We start from the raw sequence: 17,209 nt of genomic DNA, 5'->3' as shown, positions 1-17,209 counted from the left end.
CCTTATCTCACTCATTCACATGGGACTGGTTGTTCTCAACTTTCTAAACACTGGTTGTTCAAATTATTGATTTCCAATTATGTTGTAATAGTTTTTTTTCTATAAAAAATATCTCTCTCTCTCTCTCTCTCTCTATATATAGATATGTATATATATATATTCAACTCTTATCAAGCTACTGTTTGTAATATAATATTAGTTTTAAATATTGTACCAACTGGCTCACCCATAAAAGTGTAAGGACGCAGTATGGTACCCATAGCAATTAATTAGAAATTATCTTGTTCTAGTCTGACACTAAACTCAGGAGTTTAATCTTAGAAATGCATTCAAGTACCTTAACTAATAAGAAAAATGTATATTATTTGTGTATCACTCGGTTGTAGATCCTCAAATCATCTCTGAATTGGTGCCGACACTGTCCTTCCTTCTGGAGGGCGGCTACTTGTGTTCCCCATGGTCCCTGTGCGTTTGTTGTCAAGTAGTCACCGCTCCAAGCTCACTCCTGTGATGGTCTACAATCTCAATACAAATTAGTAAACTAAACCTGAAATTGTAGTCCATCACGGGAGCGAGCTTGGAGCGGTGGCTACTTTACAACACACACAGAGACCATGGGGAAGAAAGATAGCCACCCTCCAGAAGGAAGGACTGTGTCAGCATGAATTCTGAGATGATTTGAGGATCTACAGCCAAGTGTTACACAAATAAGCTACAGTTTGTCAATAGTTAGGTTTTTGAATGCATTTCTAAGATTAAACTCCTGAGTTTAGTGTCAGTTTATAAGAGAACTAGGGTCCAAACTGTTTTGCCATAGTTCTCTTTAAGGTCACAGGAGGACATATACTAATGTCCTCCTGTGACCCAAAACTCAGCATATAGCAGGCTATTGTCCACTATATGCTGACAGCGAAGAGCCACTCTGCAGCTGGGGCAGATCCCAACAATTTTGTAGGGATCCACCCCTCAGCCTGATGGACAGCTGGCTTTGCCTTTCTAGAAGCAGAGCCAGCTGTGCCCGTTCCCTCCTCCATCCATTCCTCCAGTCAGTGCTGGAGGAATGGAGAGGGGAGGGGTAGTTCCTGTGAATAGAGTTGACTGACCATCACCACTCTCTGCAGGGAGAAGATCAGGAACTGACTGATCAGTGCTATGTGATTTCTCAGTTCTCAATCCATAGAGCTGACGTTTGACAACTTGAGTGTCACACCTCGGCTCCAATTTGGGGATTGAGTGTGTTTCACTCTCCCCACAATTCTCCTTTAAGTAAAGTGAATTCAGATTGGTTGTTAATATATCATGCTGCATTTAAAATTGCAGACTTCAGAAACCCACAGACTCTGGGAGGCAATTTAAAATATTAAAAGAATTGCATGTTTATATACGATACAAAGTTAGCCTGTGCGAATGACCTGCTTGCCAATCTACCTAAAACTAAGGTCATGCAAATTAATTTTTTTTATTATAGGAACAATCAGCTCTGATTCCTGAATCTCTTATAAACTGATGCATCACAAAGTGAACCCGGAACAGACATGCCTCCCAGAAATGGGAACTTGGTGGCAAAAAACCATATATACAGTTTATATTTGGAGCGTGTTGGTGTTAAACTCATCAAGTTGAAATATCAGTTTTTATTGGACTGAATGTTTATTGTAAAGAAACAATGGCTACACATATTGAAAGTAATCACTTTATAGCTGGTGAGATATATAGTGCAAAAACTTTGCTTGTCAGTGAGCATGTCTTAGCAAAACATTTTTAGTATTTAAATCTGGTCTCATCAGAATAATATAACATTTGGGAAAAAATATGCAGGCAAAGATTCCTACATTTGAGGAAATGATAGCAAATATCTCTACAAGCACAGTGTTCTTTCCTGTAACGCTCATATAAGCTGGGATAAAAGCGATCCAGACGCTGCAGAGCACCAGCATGCTGAAGGTGATGTATTTGGCCTCATTAAAACTATCTGGTAAATTTCTGGCCAGGAAAGCCACAATGAAATTCACAGCTGCTAGAAGCCCCATGTAACCCAGGAGGATGGAAAATGCCACAATAGAACCTTCATTACACTGAATGATTATTTTGTCTAGACATAAGTGGGTATTCATTTCTGGAAAAGGAGGGAAAATGGATAACCAAATCAAGCTAATTAAGACCTGAACAAATGAAAAAATAAAGACAACACAGTGGATACATTTTGCTTGAATAAATTTCCCCCAGCAACTTCCAGGTTTGGTGGCTTTGAAGGCTAGATAGACCATGATAGTCTTGGCCAAAATACTGGACATAGTCACTGAGCAGATGATAGCGTATGAGGTGTGGCGCAGCAGGCAGGTGGCATTTACAGGACGGTCTATGAACAAAAGTACATTGAGGAAGTTTAACATGATGGAGACCAGTATGAGGAAGCTCAGACTTTGATTATTAGCTTTGACAACTGGAGTATCTCGGTATACAATGAAGATAATCAAGATGATTGATGTTTTAACAAAATATGTTACAGAAAAGATTAAGGCAATGAGTGCTATTGGATCATTGCTATAGGAAAGAAAATCAGTTGGCTTTGGCGCACACTGGTTCTTCTTGTTTGGCACTTTATGCACAATCCTTTGTCTAGAAAAAAGTTAAATAATACATCTGTTAATTCTTTTTGAGAACATTATATGGGGTTAATTTACTAAACTTACTACTTTTCAATATAAACATCCGCTTTGTTAAGTAAAAAGCCTCGGAACATTTAGTAAATCAACGCTACTGTGTCAGAAAAGAACAAAATTAAAATGTGTGTAAAAATATATATTTTTTTAATATCTGATTTTATTTTTATTTTCCATACCTACTTACCAAACATGTATCCCACAACATTTCGCAGAGCACATATGGTACCTTTAATATGTAGCTAAACAGTGTATAGGGCCTTTAAACAAAGAATGCGGTAACACTGTGTTAAGCTGGTTGGCAGACATTTTGGGATCTCCACTGGGTAAGACACCAGACATCTCTATGAGGTCCAAGGCCATCCTGACCACATGTAGACCTCAGTCCTGGTCATACAGCACACACATAACACACCCTCCCCAGACAGGAGGCCTGGGGGAGAAAGAGGCTCTCACATGGTTGCACCCAGATATTTATGTCCTCTTCCAGCATGCACCAGTGGCCATGAAACGCCTAGTGATTGGCTGGAGGGACTTAGATGTCCATAGTATTCCACTATTGGTTGCACTGCTGTTTTGGAAGGCTACACCCAGCAGCAGGCAGATGCACTCAATAACAGAATCTTTAGGGAAAACCAAATGAGTATAGACTATACAATCAGCCAGACCAAATGCAGTCTCAGCAAACTAAATGTAAGTAGTCAATCCACTTAGGGCAAGGTGGCTACATGTAAGTAATTGTTTATTAAAGAATACTATTTAGGGATTTTAACAAACCAGGTGCTTTAAAACAAAAAGTGTGCAAAATCTTATAGTTTATGTTCTTTAGAAAAGCAACTACAGCCTAAACAGAATACACCTGAAAACCCTGTCACCTGCCAGCATACTTCAGAGGAGGACCAATGCACTGTGTGTGGACGTAGCGTTCTCTCTCTAATAGTGCGACACATTCCCTGCTGGGTCACAGCTAGAGATCTCCAATTAGCATGGGATGTGAGCTTTGCTGATTGCAGAGCTATAGGTCCTATTAAGTTGGGAGCATGTTGGACATCAGTTAAGAGTCCACTCCTTCCATTCACAGAACAACAACTCTACTGTACCACCCTTTTTATTTGATGTTCCTATCATATATTTTGCTAATTTAAACTGAAAGTTCAGTCGGGCTTTAAAATTCTCAATATTTGATGACCTTTGTAAATGCTCTAAATCTTATATCAATTCCCACAAAAAAGAACTGTTGACTATAAATATAATATTACTATATTACCAATTATTTATTTTAATCACATTATCAAGATGAAACCCTAAGGAAGTAGTTCACCACAAAATGGGTGAAGCTCTTTGTGGGTGCCCTTCTTAATATATAGCTCTATGTAGTCTGCTGCCATTAGAATGCTGCTGGTAATCTTCCTCCATTATCATTTATTTATTTAGCATTTCTTCTGTTTTTGGATATTTATTATGGTTAATTTGGTATAGGTTATAGAAGATACCAAATGCACGACTGATGGATTTGTCAATTATGTCTGGCCACAAAACATGGGTTTAAACACCTCAGCCGCCTTTTACTTAACCATATAACAATTAAGAGTTACCAAACATAATAACCAAGATAACATACCAAATAAATAACCTGAATGACTGTTGGTTCTGAGCAAAGGTCTTTCGATGTCCATCAGCCAAAATAAGGCCTTTACTAAAACCCCTAAATGTCCCCAGCAGCAGCCCCACCAGCTTGAGGACAGTTCCAGAATGAAACATTCCCAACTTCCAGAGGTGCCGAGTCCCTGTCAATAGCTGACGCCAATGGGGGAAGAACCATACCACCAGATGGCCCCCCATTATTATGACTGTCCTACATTTTACAGACCCCCAAAGACCCCCTAACCCACCAAACTGCCTATCCCAACTGCCATCAAAAATATATACAGGAGGGTGGACTGGACAACCTGCTTCCTCAATTGACCTTCCAGAAATAACTACCAGCAGCCCTTGCAGTTCCTTCTCATTCGGTTCCTTCCCACAACCCTGACCCTGAACCTCCAATCAGGTAAGATCTGCTGATTTCTCACTCTTTTAACCTCAGGGAAAATTCCTTCTCCCAGTCATGTAGTCCCGTTGCTCATCTGGGTCTGTCTTTTACAGGTATTTAGATATACAAATTAATTTCTTATTTTCTCATAATTTTTTCACCTATATATACAATATCAATATTAGTTGGTCAACTGTTTCAGTTACATTAACCATGTTATACGGTGTGTTGGAACTCGAATCCTTTCTGACTAATTGTTCTGCTCTGAACACTAGCTGTTGGTACTGTTTTGATGCAGATTATACATTTATCAAATTGTTATATGAATGATGGTAATTGTCCTGGAGTCTCATGTATAATATTTTATTTGTGATGATAGCACATTACAGATATTTCTGTAGGGCACTTTTGTGTAATTAGGGAATATGTTTTAAGGGGGTTTATGTGTTAAGGTTGCATCTCAATACTATAATTTAAAGTGGAGCAATAATAAAAAATTTACCAGCAAGGAGATGTATTTATTGCTGAGGAGACTCTGTATGTATCCTTTGTATATTTCTAACATGTCTGCTAGCAAGTCTCTTTAAAGTATATATTGAGCTACACATGTGGCACTTAGTGTACAGTCTTGCCATGCTTTGAGTGTCAGGAAGAAATGACTTATATGCACAGGAGTTACGCCATCCAAAGTTGGCCAATCAAGATGACTGAAAATGCCTAACCCAAAAGATGACTATTTAGAAAATCTCAGTGTGGACAAAGGATGTCAGGAATATAGCAAATTTTAAGGGGAGGCAGGTGCATTGGACTTAAAGTGACATTAAACCCTCAGATTTTTTAACATAAACCAATACTTTAATGTGTGCCTTACTGTAATCCATGGTAGTTTCCTTTCTCTTTGCTGCTCTTCCTTTTAAATCCGTATCTCTTCTCATGCTTGGGGAGAACTTCCCTTTGCAGCTGAGTGCCTCTTCCTGTAGTGCTGGCTCAGGTTGTGAACCTTCACACAGACACCATGTATCCATTTCAGAGACAAGGCAGTCTGCTGCAAAACAGAAGTTCTCCCCCAAGCATGAGAAGAGATACGGATTTAAAAGGAAGAGCAGCAAAGAGAAGCAAAACTACCATGGATTACAGTAAGGCACACATTACAATATTGTTTTATGTTAAAAAATCTGAGGGTTTAATGTCACTTTAAGTTCCGATTTAATAAAGTTCTACTTATACTAAGCAGTGTGGCTTAGCTTTTTTGTGGCATCTTGTATAATATGTAATTGGATTTGGTTGACTGGTCAGCATGAAGTTGTGGTGCAGTTTAGGATGGTATCATATAAATGTTCTAATTCTAATTAGGATAAATGTTTAGCTATGCAAACAATAGGGTTAAAGTGGAGTTTCCCTGTAAAGAGATAAACACATGTATGCAGTTAGGAGGAGTTTCACCTGTCTCATTAGATATCTCTCCATCTGAACATTGGACACAGTCAAAGCAGCATCGATGAATTCCTTTCATCATATTTCTTCTATAACCATTAGGGCATTCTTCTGAACACTGAGAAACGGGAATCTAGAACAGAAAAAAAACATATCCTATTTTGACTGTTTTTGACCAGTTTTCTTTTAATAACTTAAACATATAGGAGATATTCTTTAACACCAATTTCATCTCTGAATTGGTGCTGACACTGTCCTTCCTTATGGAGGGTGGCTACTTTTGTTCTCCATGGTCCCTGTGTGTGTTGTAAAGTAGCCACCACTTCAAGTTCGCTCCAGTGATAGACTACAATCTCAATGCAAATGAATAAACTAAACACAAGATTGCAGCCCAACATGGGGGTAAACTTGGAGCGGTGGCTATTTTTCAACACACTTAGGGAACTTGGGTAATAAAAGTAGCTACCCTCCAGAAGGAATGACAGTGTCAGCACCAATTCAGCGATGATGTGAGGATCCTCGGCCGAGTGATGCATAAATAAGCTTGGACTTTACAACTCCTTCAAAAACCAAGCTAGTGATAGCATCCTCTATAGTCCATTTAACATAGGCTTCATTTAAGGTAAGAATATTTTCAGTCAAAGAGCACATATCCACCCAATATTTACAATCTTCCACTGTTTATACAGTATTACAGATTACTTATTTTTTCAGCATTGTACCACACTTACCACACCATGTTTCCAATACAATACAGCTTGGTTGACTACGAGCTCCCCTTGTTCTTGCAATGATGCATTGAAAACTGCAAAATGTTTTATTCGGAACCTGTTATTATTTACAACCGCATAGCTATATATGTTGTAAAAAGTAGTCATTTCTCCTCTCTCATTAAAGTATACTTCTTCCCCCACTGGATCTTGGAAGCGAACTCTTTCTTGAAAGTACTAAAACAATAAAAAATATTAAAACTGAGCTTTAGGATTCTGGGTAATTATGTTACAAAATATTCAATCTTTCCGGAGGGCTCTGCCATTCACGTAAGTCCACGGTGTGGCGTGTTGCAGTGACACCCCAATGCACCTTGCCAGCATAATTTTACAAACCTGCATTTTTGTTCACCACAATGCACAGACGGGAAGCATCTGTGTGTTGCGGTACAGTGCCTTGATAAAACAAACAGTGCATGTCTGATTTTATATGCATTATTGTATATTGACAACCCATTCGAAATAATGGCTGCCTTCATACCTCAGAAATGTCCAATTGGAATTTCTCCAGACTTTGAGGAGATTTCCTTTCATTTCCTGTTGTATCCCTGAGATAAGACAAGAGCAAAAATTTGCTTAGACAGCAATACAAATCCTTGCCTTTTCTATTCATAAAATGATTTATGTTTATCAAAAGTACACATTAGGGTGTATTAACCTCCCTGGCGGTATGACTCTTTCTTTTTTTCTTCCTTTTTCGTACTATTTGTTTTCGGGTTTTTTTCGAATCTCCCGCCGGTTCTGCCCTCCTGTGACGCGGAGCCTCGCAAGGGACGGAACCCAAAAGACGGATGTCAGAGGGCACAGCGCGGCTTGAGGGACAACTTAAGAGACGTGCTGTATATTCCTGATGTACATTAATTTACATTTGCATCGCATTATGGCCACTGAATGGAGCCAAGGAGCTTGGATTCATTCCATGCAGTGGCCATAACATGTTCTAAATGTGAAAGTCAGATATTCAAATTTTTCATTTTAAGTCTGTGGGATGCCTTTTATGTTAATTTGTTACCTTTATTTGTATTTCTTTTTAGGTCAGAGGCCTTGTGTGTTATGGATGCTGGGCCACTCCTTTATATTCTGGGCTGCCCATACTGCAGAGCTTCAGAGTAGTGGCCTGCAGTTGTATTTTCCCATAGTTAGGCTGATTTGCATTGGTCCTTAGGGGCTTCTTTTATCTGAGATTACTTTCTATGCAATTTATTGGGTTGCTTTGAAAGGGCCTCCATACAATTTTGGCCTTCATGCCAGGGGTAAATGATATTGGGGTTGTTCTTATAAGAACCCTTATTAAGGTGATGCATCAGTTTTCTTGGTTGCTCATCCTCTGGTAATGTAAACTTGGTCAAACGTATCCTCACCATTTTATCTGGAAGCAGGCTAGGAACCACAGAGCCATGGACAGGAATCATGTTAACCTAAAAATTTGCTGATTCAGACAGTGGTTTTGTCACTCACCACATGGATCTAGAGGGCAATTTTTCTCCCTTTTGAACGAATGGCATCGACCTCTACAAGGTGAGACTCCATGTTCAATTTTCTCTTGCAATACATTGAATAGGCTCTGGTGCAGTGGCAGTCAGGAAGTTGTTGAGGGGTTATAGCCTTCCTAATGGTGACTGTATCCCCCTTCTGGGCTAAGGTGGTGGGCGGCTGATGTAGTGGTATTAGTTTCCAGTTAATTAATAGAGTCCATGCAATTCTATGTGGACAATTTACTTTGGTTAAAAGTTAGACACTGAACCCAAGTAAATGAGTCCTCAAGAGAGTTGGAAACAGGTAGCCCAAGTAGATCCCTGAGCTTAATCTTTGTGGTTTGGGGCTGAATTGGCTCCTAATTAATGTATGATCTTTTCCATATGTAGTCTGGCCAGACCCTCCAGTAACTGATTTGTGTCCAATAAGGTATAGACAAATTAGCAGGATACATGCATAACATTTTAACGTATGTGTTTGTATTATTATTTAATAAACTGTTGTACATTTTTACAAAGTTTGTTTGACTGATTCCCAAGGAGTACATCCCTATGGGGGTTATCTTCCTATTTTCTAGATCTATAAATCGGACAAAAAAAATTAAAAAAAGGAAAAACAAATGTAAAAAATGGGCAGACTAGTTGGACCACTTGGTCTTTTTCAGGTGTCAGTCCTCTGCATTTCTGTGTGAACACTATAGACCAAAAAGAATACCTACCCATGAAAACGAGCTGCACTACACCAAAGTCACAAACTCTGTGGTTCTCTTACCTTTTTAATGCTTTTATGATCTCTTAGGTCACGGCTTCCAGGATATTTGGACATATATATTTGCATTTCATGAAGAGAATGTGCCATGGCATAGACAGCTTTGTAAACTTGGTAAGCTGTGCCAAACTTTTCAGTGTTGTACAGATGATTGCCTAGCTGATTTATCTTAACACTGCTGTTGCATGGATGCAATTTAATTTTATAATTGTCCTCAATTTCAAAATTTAATAACTGATTTGAGGTTAGGCATTTGAAGTAAATTGCAAGGATATGTTCTAGCAGAAGGTCATTTGGGCGATTTGCAGTGCTGATGTTATCAAGAAATCTTTTGAGATTTGTAATGTTCTTTGTTAAAGGTGAGAACACCAGACTTCCATGGAATGATGTCCTAAATTTGGAGGCAAGAAGGATGTGCACTATAGGGCCTGCTGATATAATTAATGTTTTATCATGATGACCGTTACATGCCAGACCAATAAACATGATGGTGGTCAATGTAATGGAACAAAAAACAACAATTTTTTATTTTGATTTATTAAAGATTTCTGCTTTCTTTAATGTTATTTCTTCTCTTTCGACAGTTCTATCAGTAACTATACGAATAATATACTCAACACATATATCATAAACAGCAGCTGCTCTCTTTAACTCTTGACTCCTTTTCTCACCGCCATCATCATGGGATGTTATAACACCAATCCATGTCCAGCCAAAATGTTTCATCAACCTAGCAATTGCCAGATACTGAGTCTGGTCACTAGGGAGTGTTTGGAAGAAAGATGGGTAGATGTGCTTATTGGTTAGGAGAGAATCTGTTGCACCATAACTGATCTAAACAATAATACAAAAGGAAATCATAATTATATTGCAACAAGCAGGTAACATGCCATCTCAGTTTAAAGACAAGAAGTCATGAATGACAGAAGTTGCCAGACACATTTGACTGGACTTGTTTTGAAATTCCAAGAGATTTCCATAGCTAGGAGCATATCCCAGCATTTATAAACACACAGGTAACTTAATCTCCTTAATCCAATCACCACGGTGCCATAAAATGTGTCAAGGTAGATGTTGATTGCATGCTCTATTTTACATGATCTAGTTCTCCCCTGCTCACACTCAAGAAACCCCTAGCAACTTCTGGAGGAATCCTAGGGTTCTAAAGAACCCTGGCTTAGAACGGCTGTTCCACCAATAAGGACAGAACAACCAAACAAACATTGCAGTCAGTAATTCTTACAAGAACAAGCTGCCAATTAATTGAGTATGCATGGTGATAAATTGATTTTACCTGGGTATATCCATATATTTTTAGGATTTCAAACACCTGTAGAGAACTTTCTGAACTTTGATCTCCAATAACACCAGCCAGTTTGTCATGATCTCGGCAGGAATAGTTAGGAACTGTGTCACCAGAGCCAGATAACATCTGTAGTATGCTATCCACAGCCTTACTTACATCATTACAGGAATCAAACACATGATAACCCAGAGTCACATTGGGTAAAATATTAGTATTTCTGTTTATTTCATCTATGGCAAAAATGAAAGTCAACATGTAGCGATAGTAATGGGGCATGGGCCTACAAGTGAAAAGAAAAACAAAGTAAATTTATATATGATTTACAATATTATTAATACCTTGAAGGTGACTGTTACATAGTTCAATGTTTGCTGTGCTGTACTCAATTGGAAATCACCTTAGCTCTCTTAAAGTGGGTTAAACTATTTAATCACATATGTGAAGTAGGCTGCCTATGCAAGTAAGACCAGGCTTTCTGTTTTTCTAATTATCCCTGTTGTAACATGTTGTAAATACCTGTTGGCCCTGCCAATAGAACCATTGGCTAATTACTTCCTTTCATAAGACGATAGCTCTGTTCCTTCTTCAGGTTGTCACCCTTGTTGATGCTGTAACTGCTTAGATGTTGGCATTATTAAGAGCCCTACTAGTGAATAGCAATGTCTAGCTCTGCCCATACCATAAACCGTGACAGCATATTTCAAACAGTATGCTACTCAGCTGCATTTACCAATAAAAAGGGTGAATTGCATTTCTGTGTCCCTGTAAGGTTGATTCACTCTCTAATTGTTCAGATCAGCAGTGTCACTGGAAATCAAAGTTAGGTTAAATTCAAAATTTTTTGTTGCCACCAGAACAGGAATAGAAGCGAAATCTCCCAACGGGGATAGGTCTTACCAATAAAACTTCTAATAGGGATAAGCAAATTGACCGTGGACCATTTGTTTAACCCATTGTAAGTTCTTGAAATTGTAAACTTTGGCCTAAACCCTACTGACGTCAATGTGGGGGTGACACTTGAAAATAAATTATGGCCATTTTTTAGGGCTTCTAGGCAAGGGGTTGTCCAAAAATAGCCACGGGGTGCTGGGCAATGGGCACTGCCACTGGGGACATGTATCCATGTAAAATTATGTCTTTAAAAATACCATTTAGTGGGAGAGGGTCCTCCTTTTAATGTGACTTCAAGGGCAGCAAGGAAAAAACATCAATCCTTTGTAATGCTTGTGAGATGCCTATAAGCTATGTGGTTTTACAGAAGATAACTATTCTAACGGAATCATCTATACATATTACATGTATGTATAACCGATTTTTTTATTTAAAATTTAGCCTGATTTAAATAAAGCAGCAGCACCCCAATCTGATTAACTTCAACTTGAAAGGGGGCTTTTCTGGGTAGTTTGGCTGTGACATCTGATTCTTTTATTTAGCAGTAATAGGCCAGAATTCAGCAGAGGAACAAGCTGTCCCATCAGATCTAAAAGTTATAGACAGATCTGACCCTTGACCTTCTCAAGACAACTTCTTAGTAGCACACATAAGGGGTGTAATCCTCTAGTTCTGTCACCTAGTATATGGAACAGCACCAGGGAGGAACAACATCATCCCCCCTTTCTGAGGGCTTGGAACAATGAAACAAAGGCTTGATGACTCAAATGTAGTAATGGCCAGAGTTTCGCAAAACTAAAAAAAAAAAGCATTTTGGCTGGGCACATGAATATCAGGGAGTATAAAGCATAGAGGAGAGCAGAGGGTATGATGAGAGGCAGTATGTGAAAGAGAGGAGTGCAGAATGTATGATAGGGGGGAGTATGTGGAGGAGAGGAGTGCAGAGGATAAGACAGCTAGCAATATGTGCAGAAGAAAAGTCATGATGGTATGACAGCTGGCAACTGGCACTATGTGCAGAAGAGGACCATGGAGTGTATGATAGTGGGCAGTATGTGCAGGAATGGACTATGGAGGGTATGATAGCAGGCATTATGTATAGGAGCAAAATGCAGATGGTTTGACAGCTGCTGGCAGTATATGCAGGGGAAACATTATGAAGGTACAACAGCTGGCAACTGGCATTATGTGCAGAGGAGACTGTGGAGGGTATGGCATTGGGCAGTATGTACAGGAGTGGAGTATGGAGGGCATGACAGCAGGCAATATGTGTAGGAGCAATATGTGCAATATGTTTCGGGGGAAAATCATTTTTGTTAACAATATGTGCAGGAGCAAAGTGTGCAGGATATAACAGCAGGCAGTATATGCAGGAGTGGAGTATTGACAGAATGACAGCAGACATTATGTCTAGGAGCAAAAAGTGGAGGGTATGACAGCAGCACTATGTGCAGGAGAGGAATGTAGAGGGTATGGCAGCAGGCAATATGTGGAGGAACAAAGCATGAAGAATATGACAGCAGGTAGAATATGCAGCAGAGGTGTGTATGTGCAGGAGCGAAGTGTGCAGGATATTACAGCAGCCAGTATGAGCAGTAGATGAATGCAGAGGGCATGACAGTGGACCATATGTGCAGGAAAGGGGAGTGTGGCTGGCTTGACAGCTGGCAGTATGTGCAGAGGAGAGGAACAGAAGAGTATGACATCTGGAGTTAAGTGCAGTAAAGGAATGCCAGAAGGTGGAACAGTGGGCAGTATGTGCAAGAACAAATCACTTTTTAGGATGATACCGATGAATGGCACTTACAAGTAGCAGTAATGACTAAAACCTGTTCCATCATAATACTGATGAACAGTGAATATTCCACCAATAATAATGTCTCCATCCTGAAAGGATCCAGTATTAAGCACAGAAAATATTTTCCGGATTAAACACGGCAGTCCAGTGATTAGGTTTTTAGTTTGCATCAGTAATAAGACACTAAAACATGCTAAGGCTTTAAGGAGCAAGCATCTTTCAGGCATTTTTGCAGTGAGCCAGCGCTACTCAATGCTTTCCAATCAATAACTCAGGTTATATTGTCTTAACAGGCAATACGGGTTGCTTGCTATCTTGAAGGTATGCTGGTCAAATGTGTAATCTTATATAGCCTTCAAAGTGTTATTAAAAAAAGGTGAATTATATTTAAGCTGATTCTTTTTTTTGGCTTTAGTTTGTATGATATTTCCTTTCTAGTATAATATCAAAAAATGAAATGAATTTCACTCAAGGGATGCCGGTTGTCTGACTCCGATTAATGCAGAACAGAAATAAAATATCTTACAAACAAAATGCAAGGGTATTTTTTTAAAGTGCATCTACTGTACAAGCAAATTTGCATGTCAACATAAATAAGTTCCTGCCATGTCACATTAGATAGAAATAGTATAATTTTGTCCTTTTTATTATTTGTTGAATTTTGTCTTTGTACTTTAGAGCTTTGTTTTGTATCTTAGAGCTTGGTGATTGTGGTTTAAGCTTGACCGAGTAATGAGACTATTTGGGTTCCCCTTGAATCAGGTCACCAGTGTAAGATCCTTAACATTTCTCCGTATACATTTATTTTTTCATATGATATGGTTATCATAAGTAAATATTAAATCAGATTCATATTAAAGACTTTTGTCTTGATATATTGTAAATATTACAGATCTGACACTGCTGTGAATCACCTCCTATATATTTTTGATCAAGTCCCCAATGCTTGAAAAATTGTTGTTTCCTACTTTATCACTATAGGTGTAACACCGTTGGGCCGCTTGCTCCAGTCTCCGCCGCGGTCCCCCTGCGTTCCAACGTGGAACGCGGAAGCCGCACAAGTTCCTGCTTGTGACACGGCAGCTGCGTTCCACTGTGGAACGCGGAAGTCGTTCGGGCCGATCAGTGGTCCCTCCCTACTTCCTGGCCCTATTTAAGGAGATGAACGAGGCAGCATGGCGTTCCGTGATTAATGTCAGAACGCCTGCTGTCTCCTGAACCTGGATCCCACCTTGCTGCCAATCGAGACTGAGACCTCCACTCCTGCTCTGCGGACCCCTCTGCTGAACTTCAGTTCCACCACTTGAGACAGAACCGCAAGTACCACTCCTGTTGGAGTGCTTACTCATTCTTTGAGATTGTGTCTGGTTCATGCAGCACCATCCACCATTATACTGATACCTACGCTGTACCTACTGACTGCATACAGGCTATGAAGTAATAGTACTGTCCCTGCTAGATACATTTGTTTTTGGCTATGATGGTTGAATCTCAAACTTGCCGTTAAGATTGTGAGTGACGCCTGAGATTCGTATCTGATTGGTCTCCACAGTGAAATCCCTCCGCAGTAGAGATCCAACCCTTGAAACTCCCGATGGTCGTGACAATAGGTAGGGGAGCTTGCTCATTGTCCAATCTATTTATTATACTCATTGGGGTTATTATTACCCATCTATCGTTCATCTATATACCAATTAGACATGTAAATCTAGTTTAATTCCGAATGGATATTCGTTAAATGAATTTCGTGAAATTCGGATAGTCAGATGTATTCCTTTTTTCCAAATTTAAATGCACACGAATGCGAATGAATCAGAATGTCCATTTAATGAAATTTGGATCCATCTTAACTTCATGCAAAATGAAACTAAATCGGACATGTGACTGGCCAATCAGAGTTGATGGGGTTGCATTACAGCCAAGGTCATGTCACCATGTTCCAAAACAAAACTTGAGATGGATCTGAATTTCAAATAACAAACCAAATCTAATTTCTGATCCGAAGTCTGAAAAACAAAAGAAATTAAAATCTGAATCGATCAGAAACTAAACTAATTTTTTGTGGGGTTACATGTCTAATACTCATCTATCGTTCATCTTGCATATGGCTCTTGATGTTACTTACATCACAATCTAAAGTAAGATCTGTTATTCTGTCATAATCACCCATGTAACATTTTGTTTATTTGAAGTTTGTACAATTTAATATATTTGTGGATATTTATTGCATATCTTTCATACATTTACAAGGTCTCATGAGCTCTTGATGAAGCAGTTTTCCCGTGAAACGCGTTGAGTAGAAAATTGATCCTGTTATATTTCCACTTTTGAACTTGAAAACTATGGTTAATGTAATATATAAATTCATATATGTATTGTGATAATGGAGAGGCATGAATGATAATTAATGAGATGCGCTCAAGTTCCTTTAGGAGAAAAGTCATTTTCATACCAGCACAATTATATATATCCAATAAACATTTGAATTGTATCATGTTGAAAGTAAAGTTTGTATATTTTATAAAATGTCATGTCAATGTGGGTGCCCTTAAAGTCTGCTATTTTTTTAAATACATTTTCTATGCAAATTACGGCATGTGGTGCCCTCTTTTGGTTGGGCTCATCTAGTCTGAGAATTTGATGGTACCTTTTATGATTAAAAAGGTGCAAAATTATACTATCAAAAAGCAGTTTCTGCGCCCCATCCAAGAGACCTGGCCTAGGTGGAGATGGTGTTTGCAGACTGAGAAAAGAAGCACTTCAATGTCAACTTCCTTAGTTATCAGACTGCACATTGTAACTTTGTAGCAAGTCACAAGGTGAGAGGCTACAGCAGGGGATGATCTGTGCTAAACATTTGTGAACAGAGCAAGGAACTGCACAGACACCAGCATTTACATGACTTTGCCATCTCTGAGCCAACATCTCAGTCCAGGAACTAGATGCTGACTACGGATAGTGCTTGAATAAAGAAGGCTCCATTTTCGGAGATAGAAGCAGGTGAAGGCATGCACTACATAAATACAATTCTAAATATAGGCCTGCTTTAAAACCCATCTCTTGCCAAAGATTGTGCCCCTCGCATCCTTTTCAGGACCTGGCTTGTCACATGACCATGGATACACAACTCAATACACATTAGTAAACTAAACATGAGATTGTAGTCCATGATGGGAGTGAGCTTGGTGTGGTGGCTACTTTACAACACACACAGGGATCATGGGGGACAAAAGTAGTCCCCCTCCAGAAGGAATGAGAGTGTCAGCACCAATTTAGAGATGATTGGAGGATCTACAGCCGAGTAATACACAAATAAGATCAAGTGTTGTTAATAGTTAAGATATTTGAATTCATTTTTAAGATTTAACTTCTGAGTTTCTGTATAGTTTCTGTATGGAGCAATATAACGTGGGTGGAGTTATTGGAGATTGGTCTGCAGAAATATCACTGCACATCGCACACATGCTGAAACTATTTGGATACTCACAGGTGGGAAAAGGTTATTGCTACATATTTGTCTGCAGAATTTGCATGCGCTGCAAACTAGTTAGATAAACAGATACACGTTAGATTGCATGGGCTGCAAACTTTAAAGGTGCCCATGCACTGCACGATTCGCGTACGAGAATTGCAGGAAATCCCGCAATCATACGAGAATCATGCAGTGTGAATGAAGACGTGCGACCGGTCTAGGGAGCATGCTAGAAAACCAGCCAAAAATCGTACGATTTTCTGCTGGTTTGAATGATGCTCGGGAGACAAATGCCGAACGGGCCGGTGTGCGCACGCGCACACTGCCCGTTCAGCATTGCGGTCATCAGAAGCCCGCCCCTCAGGGGGGCGGGCTTGCGATGATCGCAAGTACGATCTGCCTGTCCAAGATGGGCAGATCGTACGTTTTTTTAATTACTTTACAACCATTGCAAGACTAAGGTCTTGCGATGGTTGTAAAGTGTATGGCCACCTTAACATTGAACTCAATCAGCTAAATAATCTTTTGAAATACATATATGTTGTTTTTGCCTACACAGTAATTTGCAGTTCTGTTGAGCCATCCAAGTGATTAACAAA

General features: G+C 39.3%; 1 protein-coding gene across 1 annotated transcript; it reads right to left on the bottom strand.

Moving 5' to 3' along the window:
* Positions 1-1,733: 1,733 nt before the first annotated feature.
* Positions 1,734-14,487, bottom strand: LOC108795643 (vomeronasal type-2 receptor 26-like). Its single transcript, XM_018566933.1, has 5 exons — positions 14,279-14,487; positions 10,438-10,729; positions 9,815-9,977; positions 7,381-7,447; positions 1,734-2,619 (listed from the first exon to the last, which is right to left on the bottom strand). The coding sequence occupies exons 1-5, from the start codon at positions 14,485-14,487 to the stop codon at positions 1,734-1,736; spliced, it is 1,617 nt and encodes a 538-aa protein (XP_018422435.1).
* Positions 14,488-17,209: the final 2,722 nt, after the last annotated feature.

Source organism: Nanorana parkeri, unplaced genomic scaffold (assembly GCF_000935625.1).
Source record: "Nanorana parkeri isolate BGI_ZX_2015 unplaced genomic scaffold, ASM93562v1 scaffold989, whole genome shotgun sequence".
Classification (NCBI taxonomy): domain Eukaryota; kingdom Metazoa; phylum Chordata; class Amphibia; order Anura; family Dicroglossidae; genus Nanorana; species Nanorana parkeri.
The sequence above is the reverse complement of the archived record's forward strand: the minus strand, read 5'-3'. Positions and strand labels throughout refer to the sequence as shown.